The sequence below is a fragment of the Drosophila bipectinata genome, chromosome 4, assembly GCF_030179905.1.
Source record: "Drosophila bipectinata strain 14024-0381.07 chromosome 4, DbipHiC1v2, whole genome shotgun sequence".
In the NCBI taxonomy this organism is placed as follows: Eukaryota; Metazoa; Arthropoda; class Insecta; order Diptera; family Drosophilidae; genus Drosophila; species Drosophila bipectinata.
Window position 1 is genome coordinate 15870354 of NC_091740.1, and position 19180 is coordinate 15889533.

The following is a 19180-nucleotide window of genomic DNA, read 5'->3' on the forward strand; positions in this document are numbered from 1 at the left end:
AAAATTTGGTGCTGAACCTCCGGTTGCCATTGTTAGATTTAGTTCACAAAAGCTATTTATCAAATCTTCCAGAATTATTCTTTATATTTTTTTGTCAAATCGCGAATCTTCCTTTTTAAAAATATATTTTTTTTCTCAAATTTACAGGTCTTAAATTTTAGTCTTTAATTTTTTTATTATTTTAAATTAATTCCTCACGATATTGTCCCGTTGGGGTCTTCCTTCTGTGTGGTTGGTGGTTGATAGAGAATGTCCTGTCTTCCTTCCTTGGGTTTTTTTGTTGGAGCGAGTTGTCGTTTTTATTTGAGAATGTCCTGCCTTCCTTTCCTGGTTTTTCTTGTTGGAGTTGTCGTTTTATTTGTTTTTGTTGTTCTTGTTTGTTTTTTTTGTGCGTTGATTTTTTTTTTTTTTTTTTTTTTTTTATTTTTTGTGTTCTTGTAATTGTTTGGTTTAAAATTTCGGTCCACCTTTGTTTAAATTCACTCTTAATGGATTATTTCATTAATTAATTTCCATTTACTTTATTGTTAACGATCACTGTCACTTGGTAGTGCCGTTTGGTGGATGTTTTAATTTTTCCACTAAAAATGTTGAGTTGTTGACCGCGCGAGTTCCGTTTATGCTTAACTTATTTTTCATTAAACTATTTTTTGGAGCTTTATATGACGCGGCCCACGTTGGGCGCCAGTTAAATTGTTTGTAGTTCGGTGAATTAAAAAAATGAAAATTTTATTTTTTAATTTCACAACTTGGTGTTAAACCTTTATTTATTAAACGCAAAAATTACAAGACACTTTTGATTTTTCTTAAATATTTTTGTCAACCGTTCGCGGTCTCGGTCAAAATAGGACTGCCTTCTTAATTCTAAATCTTATCCAAAGAACCTCGGCCATCAGTTGTGTTTAGATTAGAGGCTTAAGATGAAACTGTCGCATCTTATTGTGAAATTTGATTAAGCTGATCGATGCAATTTGGTGGGTACTTGAAACGCAAAAGGCGTAATTGATTGGGCTTCGGAGGGAAGCTGATGTTTACTTTTGATTTTGATTTGTTTATGGGGAACCGAGATCGGACCTCAGAGCCAAAGACAAAGCCGAAGGCGAATGCAGAGTTTGAAAATATTGTTTATAAAATTCATAAGTGGAAAGCCATAAGTGGCCTGGATTTATGGGTTGGATAATTGAGCCAAAGATCAAGCCAAAGGCAAATGCAGAGATTGAAAATATTGTTTTATTGTTGTATTTAGGGGTTGGATAACTTGTACGCTTTACGAAATAAAAGGCTCGTAGACCATCACGATAGTTTTTTCAACCTTCTTTTTCCCGATAGTGTCAACTTCCCTGTTGTTTTTTTTTTTTAAAACTCCCTTCCTAAAAGAGCGTACTGCTAGCTGAACAAAATTCTTGATCTCGCCTACTATTTCTGTATCATTAACTTGCGAAGGCATGCAATCGGTCATGGCCCATATACCCTGAGCATAATTTTAGAAGCCCTCTTGCGCTCCCTATTTGGTTTAACTTAGTGAAAGGAATTAGAAACATATCTTTCGTTGCTGAAACTGAATGCCTTAACTGCAAAGGTATATCGATATCCATTCTCGAAAGCCCCTAAAGGAGGGATCCGAAGAGTATTAAAGGGTTGCCTTTTTTTACATAGCGTTGCCTGAGAATCATGTTGATCAGCATCAACAGCCGAGTCGATATTCTCATGAATATATCCATGTGAACTTGTGGATTTCCGAGACGGGCGGAGCTATAGATTTTGGCATGGAGTATTCTATAATACCCACAAAATTGAGCCAAAAAAAATGTTAAAATTTTTAACGCGTGGATCTCGAAGACTGAAAGAGATAAAACTATTTCATTTGAAACTTGGACTCGTCTGGTATCCACCGTTGTATCTATTTAGCGCCAGTTTATTTCTGTTTTTGGAACAAATTAATTTCGAATTAATTTCTTTTGATTTTGGTTTTCGGTTGAGTGTTTTACTTTTAGAGATTCGTAAACTGTCCGAATACTGAACATCGTTCCCTGAGAGATTTGATTGACGTTTGCACAGAGACCCTCATTAAAAGACCGATTGACCGAAAAAGCCAATTAAAGAAATCTTTTCAACACTTTAAATTCTGTTCGATGCACAGTGGCACAATGTGTAACTTTCTGAACGAAACAATTTCAGCCTAACAACTATTAAAGAATAAAGGTTTTGAGTATTGTGAGGAGATTTGGTCTCCCCACACGCCAGGACAGGAAGCCGGCGGCAGAAGAGAGGGTGCGGTGCGGAAGCGGTCTAAGGGGTCAAGCACCGGTGAACAACCGAGCAGTCAAGGGAAGGACCCCAAGGGGGGCGAGAGGGAAGCCACCGTCGCTCCATGGGAAGACGGAATTAACGTGGAACGTAACGGTTCCCGGAGCAGCAAGTGGTCAGCGGGAAAAGTAACCAAAAAGGGTGGGGGGGAGATCAGCACGCCGTGCACCCGTGTTTAGAAAGTGCGGCAGGGTTACCGTCAACGAAGGAGAAAGGAGTTGGGGACCGGGCTCTCCAATCAGTATATAAGGAGGCCCAATGGAACAGATCGGGACGAGTCTTTTTAGGAAGCTTGTAGCGTTGAGTTGGAGGACCGCCTGTGGGGAGTCCGCCATTCAAGTGTTAGAGCGTTTCTAAAAAGGATTTGGTTTGTTTGAGTTGAAGGACCGCCTTTGGAGAGTCCGACGGCCAAGCGCAAGGAGAGCGAATAGACAATAAGGAAAGGGTCCACTGCTGGACTTTCCTCTGAAAACCCAGGGTCGTGTGTAGTCGAGTTGGTTTATTCCCGAACACGGCAGGTAGCCTGAGGAAAGGATACGTCTGGCGTACGCCTTACCGACTCCTAAAATCGCAACCAACAGGCGTGATCCTGCGAAGCAAGGATAGGCCTACTCGGGGACTCACGCCCGGTGTTCCAGGAAGAACAAGCCAACAAAGGACCCGTTGGTCAGACGGTTCCTCTAAGAACCCCGGGCATCGGAGTCGAGTGGGGCCATTCCCGACCACGGCAGGTAGCCTTGCAAGGAAGTGAGGAAAAGATACGTCGGCGTACGCCTAACCGACTCCTGAAATCGCAACCAACAGGCGTGATCCTGCAAGGTACGGATAAGCCGGCTCGTGAACTTACGCCCAAATTTTGGAAACCGATCAGGAACACCCCGGTCACCCGCAAAACTACTCCCAATTCGGACTCACTGGTGTGTCTCCGGAGTAGTGGAGTCGCGGCACACGGTGAGTAGGGCAACTTCTGACCCTGGCTCATTAGCGCACGCGCGCGGTGTGTCCAGGTGTAGCGGGGGGCGCATCGTCTACAGGCAACTTCCAAACCAGGCTCGCTGGTGCAAGTGCATTGCGTGTCCTGGCGTAGCGGAGGCAGCAGTCGCCAGAAGAATTCCAAGCCCGGCTCGCTGGTGCATACGCACTGCGTGTCCCGGCGTAGAGAAGGCGACAGTCCGCACCCTACTCCCAATTCAGACTCTCTGAAGTAGCGGAGCCGAAGAGCGCTGTCCTTGACCAGTCGCAGTCGACCCAAGGGGGTGTTCTGAGAGGTAGGAGGGCCTGTTTGTGGCCAAAGAAAGGGCGAAGTTTAGGGGGCCTACGTCAACGGTAGCAGCATCGGTAGCCGCGACGGTAGCAGCGACGGAGTAGCGTCAGCGGTCGGAGCCACGGAGACGGCCAGAAGGAAGCGCCGGAGCGGCAAGGACTCGAAGCGGAGCCCGTTCCCGGGATCAAGAATCAGATCTTTTGTATTGAGAAGAGCATACGAAATAAAGAGTTTATAATGTTTCGCTATTTGTATTTTTTCTGGGCTCGGGCAATCACGTTGAACTATAAATTCGGTGGAACAGACCCGCAAACTCTGTGAGCTAGCCGCGGCAAACTGTGGCGAGCGGAAGCAGTAGGAACAGTTCGTTACAGTATTTATTGACCTTTGTCGTTCGCTTGGGATAAATTGCAAAGCTAAAAATGCTCTCTCAACAGATCTGAGACCTGAGTAGCCGGGGTGCCCAATACTACATGTGCAAGCGCACTCAAGTTTGGGGATTTTAGCCTTACATTTTTTTAAAACTGTAGTATATTGACGTTTAATGGTAAACGACGATACATTTTGTTAAATCTCATACAAAGATGTATGAGACTTCTCATACGTAGTCTCATGTATGTGTCAATATTTTTTTTTGGGATTAAATTTTGGCTTTTATCGCACTGCAATTTCAGCTCCATCCATATTATGAAAAATTCACTGAACATGCATAATTATGCAATTATAATTGAACGCGTCGACATATAATTGTCGCCATCGAGTCCCATTCTATATCCGTATTTATTAACATTAATATAATATTTATATTAATATAAATAATTATTATAATATAAAATAATATTAATAGTTTATTAAATAAAAAATCGCTAACCTTTGGCCGAACCAAAGATGATGTAGTCTTTAAATATATTTGTATAATTGTTAAATTATATTTATTTAATTTATAAATGCGTTTAAATATTTTCTATTCTCAAACGCACCCAAAATAACACTTCGATCAATCAATTATATTGCAGCTATAGTAGGTTGCAGACAGTAGTTACATTGCAGCTATAGGACGCCTTATACCGGCAGTTCCGACTTACATAGCTTGAAAACTGCGAAACTTGCTCGCATAGAAACAAACAGATAGACGGACAGAAGGGCATGCTTATATGTACATATATTATCATTCATCTCTAAATGTAGATATGTCTCTCTCACCGCGTTTCACACTTTTTACGAATATAAAAATATCCTCTAAAAGGCTTCGTACAAAAATCTTAAATTTTTATTTAACTTACCTATAAGTTTCAGTATAGGAAACTTATATAAGTTATATCCATAATAGGATATACGTTTTCCTACGTATATACGTATATAATTTGTGGCACTTACTAATTTGTTCGGTAATCTCATTGAGCTTAATAACATCATAGACGCACAGCTGAAGAGAGTGCGCAACACGACGTACTAGATGAATAATAGCCAACTTCAGTAATCAATCGTTCCCATCAGGTTTTCTCCTTCTGTTTCATCTTCAACAAGAAAGGAAAGCTAACTTCGGGCGGAGCCGAAGTTGATATACCCTTGCAGTTAAAACCGGATATATATCGCAAACATCGGATATAGTTGGCCGATCCTTATGAGAATATGATAATATTACCCAATTTATTATAATATAAAATCTAAACAAGAAAGGAAAGCTAACTTCGGGCGGAGCCGAACCTCGCAGTTAAAACCTAAAAAAAAGTCCCAAACTTCTATCTTCAAAAGTACCAAAGTTGGTATTTCTACCAAAAACCATTTCCGATCGTTCAGTTATATGGCAGCTATAAGATATAGTAAGCCGATCATTAAAAAATTTGGTAGGTTGGATCAACTGACCAAAATTAGAATCTGTACTAAGTTTAAGCTTTCTATATTCAAAAACACGAAAGTTGGGTCATTTCCTTGCAGAGGGTATTGTAATTTTGTCCAAAAGTGTGCAACGCAGTAAAGGAGACATCTCCGACCCTATAAAGTATATATATTCTTGATCAGGATCACCTCCTGAGTTTATATGAGCATGTCCGTCTCTCCGTCTGTCTGTCTGTCCGTTTCTACGCGAACTTGTCTCTCAGTTTTAAAGCTATCGACTCGAAACTTTACACACACCCTTCTTTCCTTTGCATGCAGTATATAAGTCGGAACGGCCGGGATCGGCCGACTATATCCTATAGCTGCCATATAACTGATTGATCGGAAATGGTATAACTTTGGTGTTTTTTAAAGTTAGAGAGTTTAAATTTACACGAATGCTATTTTTGGCAAAACAATACGACATGCCAAATTTCATTAGGATCGGCCGACTATATCTTATTGCTGCCATATAACTGAACGATCGGTAATGGTATTTGGTAGAAATATCAACTTTCGTATTTTTGAAGATAGACGCTTGGGACTTTTTTTAGATTTTTTATTTTAGTTAGTTGGTTTTATTATGATGTAATCAAAAGGATCGGCTAATTATATCCGGTGTTTGCGATATATATCCGGTTTTAACTGCAAGGGTATATTAGCTCGAGGTCAGCTTTCCGTTCTTGTTATCTATTACAACTTTAGCCCGAAGTTAGCTTTCCGTTCTTGTTATTCATAACAACTTTCCTTTTTGTCTGTAACAGACACGAAACTCATAATGTTTCTTGAAGTAATTGAGTTCATATCAAGGGAATTAAAAATATGATCAACTTTGGCTTTGAACCCCTCGCTGTCCAGGAATAAAAATGGCTTTCCCTATGTGGATACAATTTGTTTACATGCATTTACAATGCATTCTTCACTTGTTTCGTAAGCAATTTTTCTTTTTTTTTTATCCTGTATTTCAGTGACCTCTTTGTTGTTACACTCATTAAAAATTTCGACTTGTTTTGATACTAAATGTCTTTTTAAATTAGTAGAATGATATCCATTTAATTTTATCCCACTTACCTTGGACAAAGAGTCATTTTAAAAATAAATAAGTAAAATTGATGCTCTTTTTTGTTAATTTTACGACACGTTTTCATTTTAATTTTTCGTTAATTATTTGTTCCTCACACCCTAATGTCACAAAGGCAAAAGTTAAAAAACCCCACTAACTTTTAAATAGACACATCCATACAAAAAAGACATTTTGAATTGTCACACAAAATCAAACGGTCCTAAAAAGAACAGAGCAAAAGGAAACAGAAAATATTGCTCGTCATTTGAGCGAGAGCAAAATTTGTATAGGAACAAAGCCAACGGTTGCTCTCAGACTTTTTCCTCAAAGACTCATGGAACAATACTTACCTTAAGACCCCAGAAATCGCTTAAAAGTTATTTGCGAGCTATACTATTAAGCTTTTGATTTTTCAAAAAGAATTTTCTTCCGAACACACTGTTACTGTCGTTTTCACTTTTCGTTTTATTATTTGTGCCATATCCTATGGCTGCCGTATAACTGATTAATTGGAAGTGGTAAAACTTTGATGTTTCTAAAGCAGTTGTGGGCAAACTCTCATTTTACAAAGCACGCGTGTATAGGATAGGAAATTCTGCCGCAGCGATGCCGGCTCACAGTGTGAGCACTCTCAATTTTTTTAGAAGCTCTCTCATTTGCTCTCATTTTGACTCATTTGACAGCCCAAACTTAAAAATCAAAATGATTCCACTGAGAAAAAAAACTACATTTCAGTGCCCATTCCTACTTTTGAATTAACGAAAAATGAAATAAAAAAATACGTTTTTTTCGTTCAGTGAATTCTCTGCTCTCATTGTTTTTCTCTGCTACGCACACACTCAAATTTTAAACATGTGAGTTGTCATTACAATACAAATACAAGATTTTGTATTGTAATGAATTTTTTTTATTATGATATTTTCATAAGGATCGGCTAACTGTATTCGATGTTTGCGGTATATATATCCGGTTTTAACTGCAAGGGTAATAAACTTCGGTTCCGCCAGAAGTTAGCTTTTCTTTCTTCTTTTTATACCCTTGCAGAGGGTATTATAATTTTGGTCAAAAGTGTGCAACGCAGTGAAGGAGACATCTCCGACCCTATAAAGTATATATATTCTTGATCAGGATCACCTCCTGAGTTGATATGAGCATGGCCGTCTCTCCGTCTGTCTGTCCGTCTGTCCGTTTCTACGCGAACTAGTCTCTCAGTTTTAAAGCTATCGTCTTGAAACTTTGCACACACCCTTCCTTTGCACGCAGTATATAAGTCGGAACGGCCGGGATCGGCCGACTATATCATATAGCTGCCATATAACTGATTGATCGGAAATGGTATAACTTTGGTGTTTTTAGAGTAAGAGAGTTCAAATTTTACAGAAGTACTATTTTTGGCAAAATAATACGACACACCAAATTTTATAAGGATCGGCCGACTATATCTTATAGCTGCCATATAACTGAATGATCGAAATTGACCCAACATTCGTGTTTTTGAAGATAGAAAGCTGAAACTTAGTACATATTCTATTTTTGGTCAGTTAAACCAACCTACCAAATTTCATTAGAATCGGCCGACTATATCTTATAGCTGCCATATAACTGAACGATCGGAAATGGTTTTTGGTAGAAATATCAACTTTCTTAGGTTTTAACTGCAAGGGTATATCAACTTCGGCTCCGCCCGAAGTTAGCTTTCCTTCCTTGTTAGATTTTTTTTGTAATGAATTGATTATATTATGATATTCTCATAAGGATTTATACGATTTTATTTATACGATTTTTGCGATGTTTATCTGGTTTGAACTCCAAGGGTTTATCAACTTCGGCTCCACCCAAAGTTTGCTTTCTAATCGTTTTTTTTAATAAAATATAATGCTTATTTCTTTCAGGTTTCGTGGATGCGAAAGAGGGACTTACACATTCTAACAACTAATATTTATACATATACCGGTGATCAACGATTTTCTGTAATTCATACTCCTAGTAGTGAAGACTGGGACTTAAAAATTGAATATGCGCAAGCACGAGACAGCGGTGTCTATGAATGTCAAGTTAATACTGAACCAAAAATAAACTTGGCAATTAATCTGCAAATAAAAGGTGCGTATTGTTAAATGAGCTGGAGATAAAGACAAAGCCTTTCTGCTGTTTAAAGTTTTGATGTCAAACTTCTCCTATGATTTATTTTTATCACTATGCACGGGAATACACATGGTGGCATAACGCTTGCCTTAATGTTCGCTTAAAAATACTATATACAATCGTGGACATAAGTATTTTGACATAAATAAAAATTCACATTTTGTGTTATAAACTCTAATTTATTTACCCAAAAAATATTAATGAAATTTATTTATAACAATAGTGTTATAATACAATAAAAAACAACAAAAATATAACATTTCATATTACATTTTATAAACTAGAAATACAAATTCATTAAAGTGGAAGGCCAAATGTATTTTGACATAACATAATTTGTTAGAAAATTAACGTGATTTGCCAAAAATGTTAATAATGAAATATAAATTACCTTTACCTTTTGTAATCGTGCTGGAACAGATTTTTAAGTGTTTCAAGGGAAATTTGACCATAGTTCTTCGACTTTATCAATTGTCTCCTCTCGAGTTCTTGTTAAGTTTGGACTCCTCTTACGTTTTATGTAAGTCTCTCTCTCTCTAATGTTAACTAATGTAATCAACTGGAGCAGTTCCCTGGATTGAATCCTACTAGGCCTACGAACAACAATCAAAAGCGACATCGGGTTGAGCCCAGCCAAAATGGCATATGGCGCTGCACTACGGGTTCAGGCGGACTTCTCACACCGAGCCCACAAAAAACGAGTCCGAGTTCACTGAGGCTCTTTAAAAAACCCTATCTTAGCTACCAACCACTAAGCCAGTGCACCATCAAACACCAAGCAAGGAGCCGTCCATATATTGCGTGACGCGAATTTCAGACTTTTTTGACCCCCTCCCCCCCCTGCGTGACAAACCATGACACGAGGTTAGACCCCCGTGACCACAAACCGTGACGTTAACCCGGACCCCCTCCCCCCCAGACGCGTCACGCAATATATGGACGGCCCCCAAGAATTTTTCCACCCGGATATAAACCATTGACGCACGTCTCCGTCAGAGTGGATTAAGCCAAAACCCCGTAGGAAGCAAACTACGAGGGTCCGTTCGAAGTGTTAACAAATCACGAAAAATATTTTACGCTCAAAGGTCATACAAAGGAAAACAAGATTTCCATCGATCGACCTAAATCCTCATACATCTTCAAAAAAGAAACGCCACCGACACAGGGGCAGACAACAGAGCCAACTGCCCAGACCACCGAGAAAGTATCAAGATCAGGATCCACCGACGAGTCGGATTCCTAGCAAATTATCTTTCCCAACTGGAACTCTAGAAGAGGGGTACTGGGGCAACCCTCAGAAGTTTTCCTTAGCTCGACCGAACTCGGTAACTCACGCGAGTATTGATATTGTGGGAGTCCATCTACAGCACATATACACACTAGCCTCTCAACTTCGACAGCTACGTCCACCGCTACTGCTACGCCTTCGCCACAATCGCCAAAGTAATGCCAAATGCCAATGTATTTGCCAAAGTAATAAATAAATACACGAACATTAACATACTATAGTGTCCCAGTGATAGATCTCAAGATTTTAAATTTTGCGCTGTATGATGTTGCTGCTGCTCGCGTTCCCCATAGCTGGACGCCATACGTTCAGATTGCCAAAAGGACTGAATTGTAGACTAAGATCATGTAGATATTGGAGTGACTGTCGTGAGTTTAAGATCCAGTGAATTTTGCATTCGTTAAGCATTCGTTAAGCATACGCCATGTAAGTCGTCTATCGACTTCTTTTTTTACGGGACTTTCGCTTGGGAGATCTGCATACCAATTAGTTCAAGTGGAGGGAATCCTTGTCTTTGAAGAGTAAACGTTACATGTTTCACTTTCATTCGTTTATTTTAATGCGCCAGTCCATAGTGTTTGTGCCCATAGGACAAAATTCAAATCAAATCGTTTTTACTGTAAACCTAACGGGACTTTCTAAAAAAAAATTGAAGCTGTGTAAACGTGTTCATTTGCAGAATACAATTTGTCATACGCAGCATATCAACACATCTGTGGATATTAAGCAAACAGTTTATTTAGACCAGGGGTGCTCAACGCCTATACACTGAGTGCACTTTTGTTTTTGTAGATGCTCTGTGCTTATGGCTAGTGCGCCCATAAGCACCGTGCATATGGGCTTCGATTACCATGCGAAACAAAAACAATTTTGCTTGTTTCTTCATTACATCTCTATCCGTCGTCACGCTTCGCTGAACGCAGTGTATTTTGTTTTTGTTTTTTCCTCGAGCACATGCACTGGAACTTATTCTTCTGTCTGCTTTGGCTTTTGATTTATTTCGTGGGACTAAATAATAATCTGGAAGCTCAATTAAAATTATCAACCACTAAAATTAATATAAATATTGAATCTTTTTTAAGCCAAATATTAAAAAAAAAAAATAAATAAATATTTAAAACTGCTTTTTTTTCTCTCAGTGCACAGTTGCGCCCCAACACTAAAGCGCCGCTACTAATGTACACGTTTTCTTGTGTCTGTGTTAGTAAACGCACTGCCATAAGACGAATTTGAGCACCCCTGATTTAGACTAATAAACAAATTATAATATATATTATACATAAAGACATAATCATAAACGATATTTCGGTTTTTGCCTAGTGAATTAGCAAATAAATTTTGAGCGATAAAATTTTGGTGCCGCAATTATTTACATCAAATTAAAAACATTATCCGGAAATGAACATAATAAATTTTGGTGTAGTCACAAGAGCACTACTTGAAAGAACAAGGCACTGGGTATTCTCCAGAACTTATAGAGGATCCAAGGAGCTCTTCAGACTGCTTCCAAGGGGGATGATGCTCCACATGCGACGTGGCCAGTTAGTCACCATGTTCAGTGACTTTAAGTCCATCCACGTTGAGCTTGACGATTTGGACATTTCGCAGAAGTGACCTCCGATAGACTGTTTCGAAGCTCGTAGCGACGATGCATGCCGAAATCGAGCACGAGACCACCATTTGCTCTTCTGGAGTTACTGCCTACTCCACCCTGGCCAACGTAATGTCCACCATGCAGCCTCACCCGCGATTTAGTCAAAGTTTTTAAGCGTTGCCTTCTTTGCCTCTCTCAACCTTCAGCGGTGAATACTCGGAGTGGTCTAAGTTCTACTCGATTTTCACTACAATCGTCGGGAGCAATCCTCTTTTCAGTAAGGTGGAAAAGCTGAAAAGGTTGCAATCTTGCCTTCGATGGCCGAATTTTTGGAGCAGCGATGTAGGACTCTGGAGGCTATGAACGAGGCCATGGATGCATACGCCCCGGGAATGGCACTCGAGCAGGAAAGCGTCGAAGTGCAAATAACAGTAGATCATCCTTTATTGTTACTAATTCGATTCCCTCTGTCTGTATGGTACTTTATGCGGTGGATGGTCCATGTAATGTCTGCATGCCCCCGATTTCCGTCAATGCCCCGTGGGATCTGCCTTGGTGAGGCTAGGTAACTCGGTCTTTGTCGGAAGTGTCTCCAAACGGGCCTTCACATGCGTGAGTTGTTATCTGCTAATTGTCGTAGTTGTGGAAGGAGACATCACAGCCTGCATTTCCTGGAACCGCAGGCTTCTAGTGGCCAACCTTTGCTTGGTCCACCCACGTCAGCCATAGCCGGGTGCGCCGAGCCTATAGCCTTTTTGCCGTTCACTGCTAATTCACAAATTTCTCAAGGTCGTAGCATATCACCGCTACGACCTTGAGATGTAGCTTTGCTTGCTACATCTAACAATCTTGTTCGTAGAGGTGCTGGAGTCTTTGTTCCATGCCGAGCTTTGTTTGATTCTGGATCGAAGGTGCACGAGATCCAGAGGTGCAAATCATTCATGGCGATGTCTGATATTGGCGATAAAGACTAAAAGGTCCAATATTCCGGGGAATCTTTCTTTGGCTGATCTAGATTTTTTCGGCCATAACGTATCGATATGCTCATCGCAACCAGTCTTTTCTATGAGCTGCCGTTTGTTGAGCAAATTAAGCTCTCAGCCGGCCTGCCGTTACTTCAGAAAACTCGACATGTATGGGTCGTGTGTGGGGACGGTTCACATGTCCAGAGAAGGTCCCTCGATTTTACGTTCACAAGGATGTTCCAAAGAAGGAGTGGGAGGTTGCGGAGGAGTCGCAACTATGCTGGATGATCAGTTGGATTCTCTGCTCCGCCGGTTTTGGGAAATCGACGACTGCTCCGAGCCTATTGGAGCTAAAAGCGGAAGAAGGAGGAGCTAGATTACGATGCGCATTTCGTGCAACATTTTGCTCGGCTGTAAAATGTGGTTCTAAGTTGCTGGTCGAATCTTACCCCCAAGCCGTTCGACGATTTCTTTCCCTCGAAAGGAAGCTCTGTCGCCGTCCTCAATTAAAGGAGCAATATGCTGCCTTCATAAAGGAGTATTTGGAGTTGGGTCACATGTCTCCAGTCCCTGCTGATGCGAGCGTCACTGGCCAGTACTTCCTGTCACCCCCATTTGTTTTAAAGAAAGACAATTCTACAACCAAGCTCAGGGTTGCTTTTGATGGATCTGCTGTCACCCCTTCTGGATATTCATTGAAAACGTGTTGATGTTTGGCTCAGTTATTCAGCCAAAGTTTTTACATATTCTGTTAAGGCCATTACTGGAGACATTTCTCAAATCTTTTACTTCAGCTTCTGCAGTGCATTCTTTGACAGGATTTCACCCAGGATGAGTTGCAGGTTTCTTAGCTGGATACTGTCACCTATGGAACGAAGCCCGCCTCGTTTTTATCAGTTCGGGAAATGAATCGGTTTGCAGAGGATGAGCAAATAATGTTTCCAAGAGAGGACGAAATTCTGCGTCGCAACATTTATTTGGATGATCTACTTTCCGGAGGCGACTCTATAGTTGAAGCTATTAGCATAATGCACAAAACATCAATTTTTCTGACATGCTGGATTGGATAAGGTGCCTGAAGAAGATCAGGGGTCTTTTTTAATGTTATGGCAGCAATTTCACAAAGACTCTCGGCCTCGCTTGGGATACTGCAACTAATCATTTACTATTTTCGTTTGAAGGGATTCAGAAAACCTTAAAGCCCACTAGGTGCATCGTTCTGTCTTCAGTCGTACGGCTGTATGACCCATTAGGCCTCTTGTTTTCGCATCAATTGGAAATACAATAAAAATTTGCTTTAGCCCTAAAACGTACATACCAACTATATCTAATTGTATGGAGTAAATACTAAAGTAAACAAAATAATATAAGAAACACTTATATGTGGTACCTGCGTGGGAAAAATATCCGAAAGCTAAGATGATTAAAAGAATTGGCTTTTCAAAACAACAAAAACAAACTAGGCATGAGCCAGACCTTCAAAACCTAATTACACTGAAATTACATCAAACATGTAAACGAACAAATTTTCTTTTTTTTTTGTTTGAGTTTTATTTAAATTTGAAGTTGGCTATCACATTTAGGATATATTCCTTGTTATACCAAAATTTACTTTCTTTTTTGTCGTGACTAAAATAGATATTATGTGAGCTCAGTACTTTCACGCTCACCATGGAACTGGTAAATCAATCGTCGAGAGCGCTTTCTCGGACGTGCGGTGGCTGAAAATTTCGGGACTTAGCAATAACAAAAAAACTAGGAAAATTCTCTATTATGTAATACCCTATGGGGCCATGGAAATTCTTTTTCTTATTACTTTCTTTTTTCTTTTTTTTATTTTTTTTTTTTTTTTAATTTTAGGTATTCATATGTCTTTCTAATTGCTCGGAATCTGCTTTGGCCATCATCAATCACAAAAACAATTTCATCATCATCAATCACAAAAACAAACAAACAAAATTTACTCAATAATAAAACTTACACTACTTAAACTTACACCTATCCATATACCGAAATCCCACGTGGATTCGGCTGTACCGATTTTCGCCCGGAAAAAGTTCTCCGAGGTCACTCTCGGGCCATTTTTCCGCCAGAAAACTGATGGTCTTTTAAATAAATTTTACTACACTTCGCGGCGAGGAAAAATTATGCGCTATCGAGCGCGGTTGGGACAAAACTGCCCACTCGAGCAAAAAATTTGACGGTGGGCCTAGCGAGTCAAACTCAAGCCCGCCGATTGAGTCTTTTTTTTCCGCTCAGCTTATCGGTTTGGTCCATCTTTGGCCAAGAAAACTTGGCAAGAATTTATTACTGACCCGCCGCACTTCCTTACCTCCATGGATTTACACTGGCCACTAAAACGGTGGGCTTTCCCTTGTGACCTTTTCGGCCCTGGACATAAGCTCCTTGTACGCCGATCTTAACACTTCAACGCACTTGGGTAAACAATAAACTCAACTGAATCTGAAGAGGTGCAATGAGGGAATAAATGCACAGACGCCAAAATTTGGGGCTGAATCCCCATGACCTTTGCCCGGAGAGACAATTTCAACGGAAAGTTGCCATTTTACCCGGTTGCACTCCACCAAATCTCTCTATGCCCCTTCCTAGCTTAAAACTTGTCTCCTAGATTGCGCACCTTTCCCAACTACCTTTTTTTCTACAGATACAAGCGTTACAGCTAGCATTGCTGTATTCATTATAAAGCTTAGAGGCCCAGACGACCGAGGGGAGCTCGAGAAACGATTTATTAGTAAATATTAAGCTATTTGTAATATATAAAGCTAAGAGAAGTTAGTAAAAAAATTTAAAATTCTATATTTTAAATTTGAAGGACAGGAAAGAGATGTCATAGAGTACAAACTATTGTAGCTCGAACATAAGACCCTAAAAAGTTCGTGCTATGTCAAACTACAAAAACTAAGGAAAAGAGGACTCAAGTTTCTAGTCCTTCTATAGGGAATGTTAAAATAAATGTGGCTATCTACATCCTCATTGATTAGGTAATGTAGAAAAACTACACACAGCATTGTCCTACGATTGGTTAAGCTTGGTAAGTTTATTAGTAGGAGTCTACTAGTTAAAGATGGAGGATGAAGATTCACATCCCAGTTAAGACCTCTAAATAATAATGTTAGGAAATTCTTTTGAACGGATTGTAAGGGCCTGATTTACTCCATATTGGGGACTGCAGACACATGAACCGTACTCCAATATCGGACGGACCAAACATATGTATAAGCTTTTAGTAATGAAGAGACCATAAAATTCTTTTTACCACTATTTAATGAAACCAAGGACACCTTTAGCCTTATTTACCATAGAGGAAATATGGTCGGAAAATTTAAGTGTAGTGTCTAATAGGACGCCTAATCATTAACCTGATTTAATGATTCTTAGGCAATCCCCTTATGAGAATACCAAGCGGGAATGTAAATTGTTAAATAAGACTCTTTGTGCTTTCCATCTAAGTAGCTAGAGATCCACGTTGGGAGGTCTCTATGAACTCCGAGAAGATGCAGTTTACTCAACAAAAGCAAATTAAATGCTTTGCTAAAGTCTGTGAAAATAACATCGGTTTTTAAATCTCTTTCGAAAATCATCTATGACAAAGGATGTAAACTCTCGTAAATTAGTGATGGTGGAGCGACGCTTAATGAAGCCATGCTGACATGGAGAGATGATCGAAGAGCAAAGGTGTTGCAAATGAGGAGTAATAAATTTTTCGAATAACTTTAAAATTGCCGATAATTTAGAGATGCCTCTGTCGTTGGCAGCATCGGACTTTTTCCCTTTTTTATGTATGAGAATTATGGTTGATTCCTTTCTCTTAAGAGAAAAAATCGATGTTTCCAAAGATAAATTCTTATTTTTTTATGAAAAGGAAGAAAAAGTCTATGAAAACGTTTTGCACAGAGCCCTGGCTAAGTATTTTAGTACACAGCCTGGTACTCCCGTACTTGACCCTTAGAAGATCTGATAAAAAGCTATTCTCGGAGAAAAACGGAAAGAAAAGAAGATTTTCTGATTGAATGTTATATGCGTAAGGCTGATTTGTCATTTTAGGCGTAAGCAGAGGTGGAAAAGATACATGCTTACGCTTAGTGTTTACAAAGTTATATCAGTCAAACTTTCTTTATATTCGCAACAAGTTTATTATTCTCAACAATCAACTGTATAGGCGGTATATTATGAATAGTAAGGTGAACTTTCGTAATAATACGAGCTCCTTCCATTCTTTTGTAACGTAAATCAAATCTTTTTCCTCCTAATTAGGTGAGGGGCCGTGATGCCGCTCACCTGAAGAGCGCATCCGCGCTGAAGAGCGCATCCACACTCGCCTCTCTGTGCCCTTTCTTCTCGCTCGTTGGTTGTCGTCGATCGTCTCTTTTTTGTACTATTTTTTAAGTTGGCAATTCGATGTACGCAGCCAATAAAGCTGAACGCGTTTTTTACCTGAACTGAAGACGCCCCCGACTTATTATTTTCAACCCCTATTTCTGGAATCTTTTGCGGCACCAGCGCCCCCCTACACATTTTGGTCCTTCGAGCCGGATATCTGGATATTCAGGATATTTTGGATTTTTTTGGATATTTGGATATCGTCCACCAGCAGTCCAGGCATTGTTCCGCCAAAAGATAAGTACGAAATTTTTTCCGTCTCTCTACCGGTCTTCAGCAGTGGTCCGAACATTAAATTTCGTTCACACTGCTGCAAGATTTGTCATTTTTTCTTTCTCTACCGTGTCAACTCCAAGTCCGAGTTTTCCGACACCACGGCAGCTTGAGACTTTTCTAAGACAAAAAAAAACCCTACAAAATTTTCCATCCATCTCCGTTTTGTGTGCCTCGCCATATTCCTCGCCGTTTTTTGGCCTTTCCGTTATCCGTTCGCTCGTCAACGGTCGAGGCATATGTGCATGCATACACACATACATTGTGTTTGGTGCAATTAATCCGCAAAAAAAGTCCGCAAGTGAACAGTGAAAGTGTGTGGTGAAAAAAAAAAAGCATAATTAATATTGGCCAGCCGGTGTGAAGTGGTTCCGGGAATCTCCAAGTTCACCGAACAGTCCGCCGCTGTCGTAATATTGGTTTTTCTTCCCCAATTTTTTACACCACATAACTTTTCGGTTCCACCAGTTACATATTATCGATGCTCCACTGTGCCAACATATGCCCACATGCCCTTATAGTTATCCGTACCTGCATGCATGTCCACATATTTCAAAATATTTTCTGCCTCCAATTTCAGGAAATATATAACCAAACAAATTAAAAAAAAAAAAAATCAATTACTAATACTACTATAACTACTAAAATTTATTGAATTCTTCTTTTCCGTACGAGCAAAGGGCCAGGGTTTTTTAATTCATCTTTCCGGCCACTCAACGATTAAAGTCGAAAATTTAATTATCGAAAAGAAAATTATAATTAAATAATTTAATTGTCAATATTCTCTCTGAACCGAGCCGCGGTTTCAGTTCCACCATTCCAGCTTCGTGTTATTTAACCTCCATTGATTAAAAATTGAAATTTTCAACTCCAACCGTCTGTCTCCATAATAATTAAATCCGACAATTAGGCAAAAATTAATTATTTATTTTCTCTCTGTGTTAAATCCAAGCCAAGGTCAAGTCCACCTTTCCGGCTCCGCAAATTCGAAAATAGTTAGGAATTAAATATTTACGTACGAGCCATACTGGTCGAAATATACATACATATATAGACAGTAATCAATTATTTTTCCGAACGAGCACGAATTTTCCGGTCCTTGTCCATTTTCCGTTCCGTCATTTTTCCTAACGCTGCTTCTACTCCGCATCTGGCAACATCCGCCTAGAATTTCAACAAACCTTGGCCCATCTTCCTGAAGTTTTTCCCACATCCGAATTGTGCCGCATCCGACGTTCCTCTCGACATCGGCGCTACTAATTCCCACTTGGCCTTGCAATCGCATTTCGTCCGAGATCTCACCGGTCTCATCACATTAGTGACCGGCTACCGCTTCGTACGAGCCACTTATTGCGCACGTCAGTCGACAAGCGCTAACCAGCGAATTGGTGACAGATCTCAATCCGCTTCTCCGCGGACGCCTCTTTTAAAGCCTAAGGCGTACAGTGCCATTCCAAGGGCAAAGAGTGACGAATCCGTCAATACAATCCCCGGTCCTTCACAGAGGCAGACTCGTTCCGTTGCAAAAATGGCTCCAAGTGCGGTCGACGTGGCGCTGAAAAAGTTCATCGCCACAACAGACCGAATTAGCCAATTTGAGGCTTACATAAATACTCCGGGCGTCAGAGAAACGGAAGTAGGCTCCCAAAACATTTGCGAGGTTCATCGGGACCAAATTCGGGCATTGTGGGAGAAGGTGGAGAAAAGCTATGAGAGCTGATCTACTATGAGATCTACTAGCCGTGTCAGACGACAATGTGGCCACCTCGACAGTGCTGGAATCGAAGTACAACTACTGTTACTCCGTCTATTCGAGATGTATTGCCCTGCTTCGGGAGAAAATTGCTTCCCAATCCACTCAGGCTTCCGTCAATGCCCACACGCCCGCGCCTACAGCCTGCCGGTTACCTCCGGTGGATACCGAGGTCTTCGCGGGCGATTATCTGCGGTGGCCCACCTTCAGAGACTTGTTTACGGCCATTTACATCTAAAACTCGCGGCT

At 40.2% G+C, this 19180-nt stretch overlaps 1 protein-coding gene across 3 annotated transcripts in view; it reads left to right on the forward strand.

Moving 5' to 3' along the window:
- The window catches only part of dpr7 (defective proboscis extension response 7), a 131947-nt gene that overhangs the window by 31334 nt on the left and 81433 nt on the right, over positions 1–19180 (forward strand). For all 3 annotated transcript variants that reach the window (XM_043213375.2, XM_043213376.2, XM_070282466.1), the window contains exon 3: positions 8405–8615. In XM_043213375.2, coding sequence (XP_043069310.1) covers positions 8405–8615 — 211 coding nt within the window. The remainder of the gene's footprint in view (positions 1–8404; positions 8616–19180) is intronic.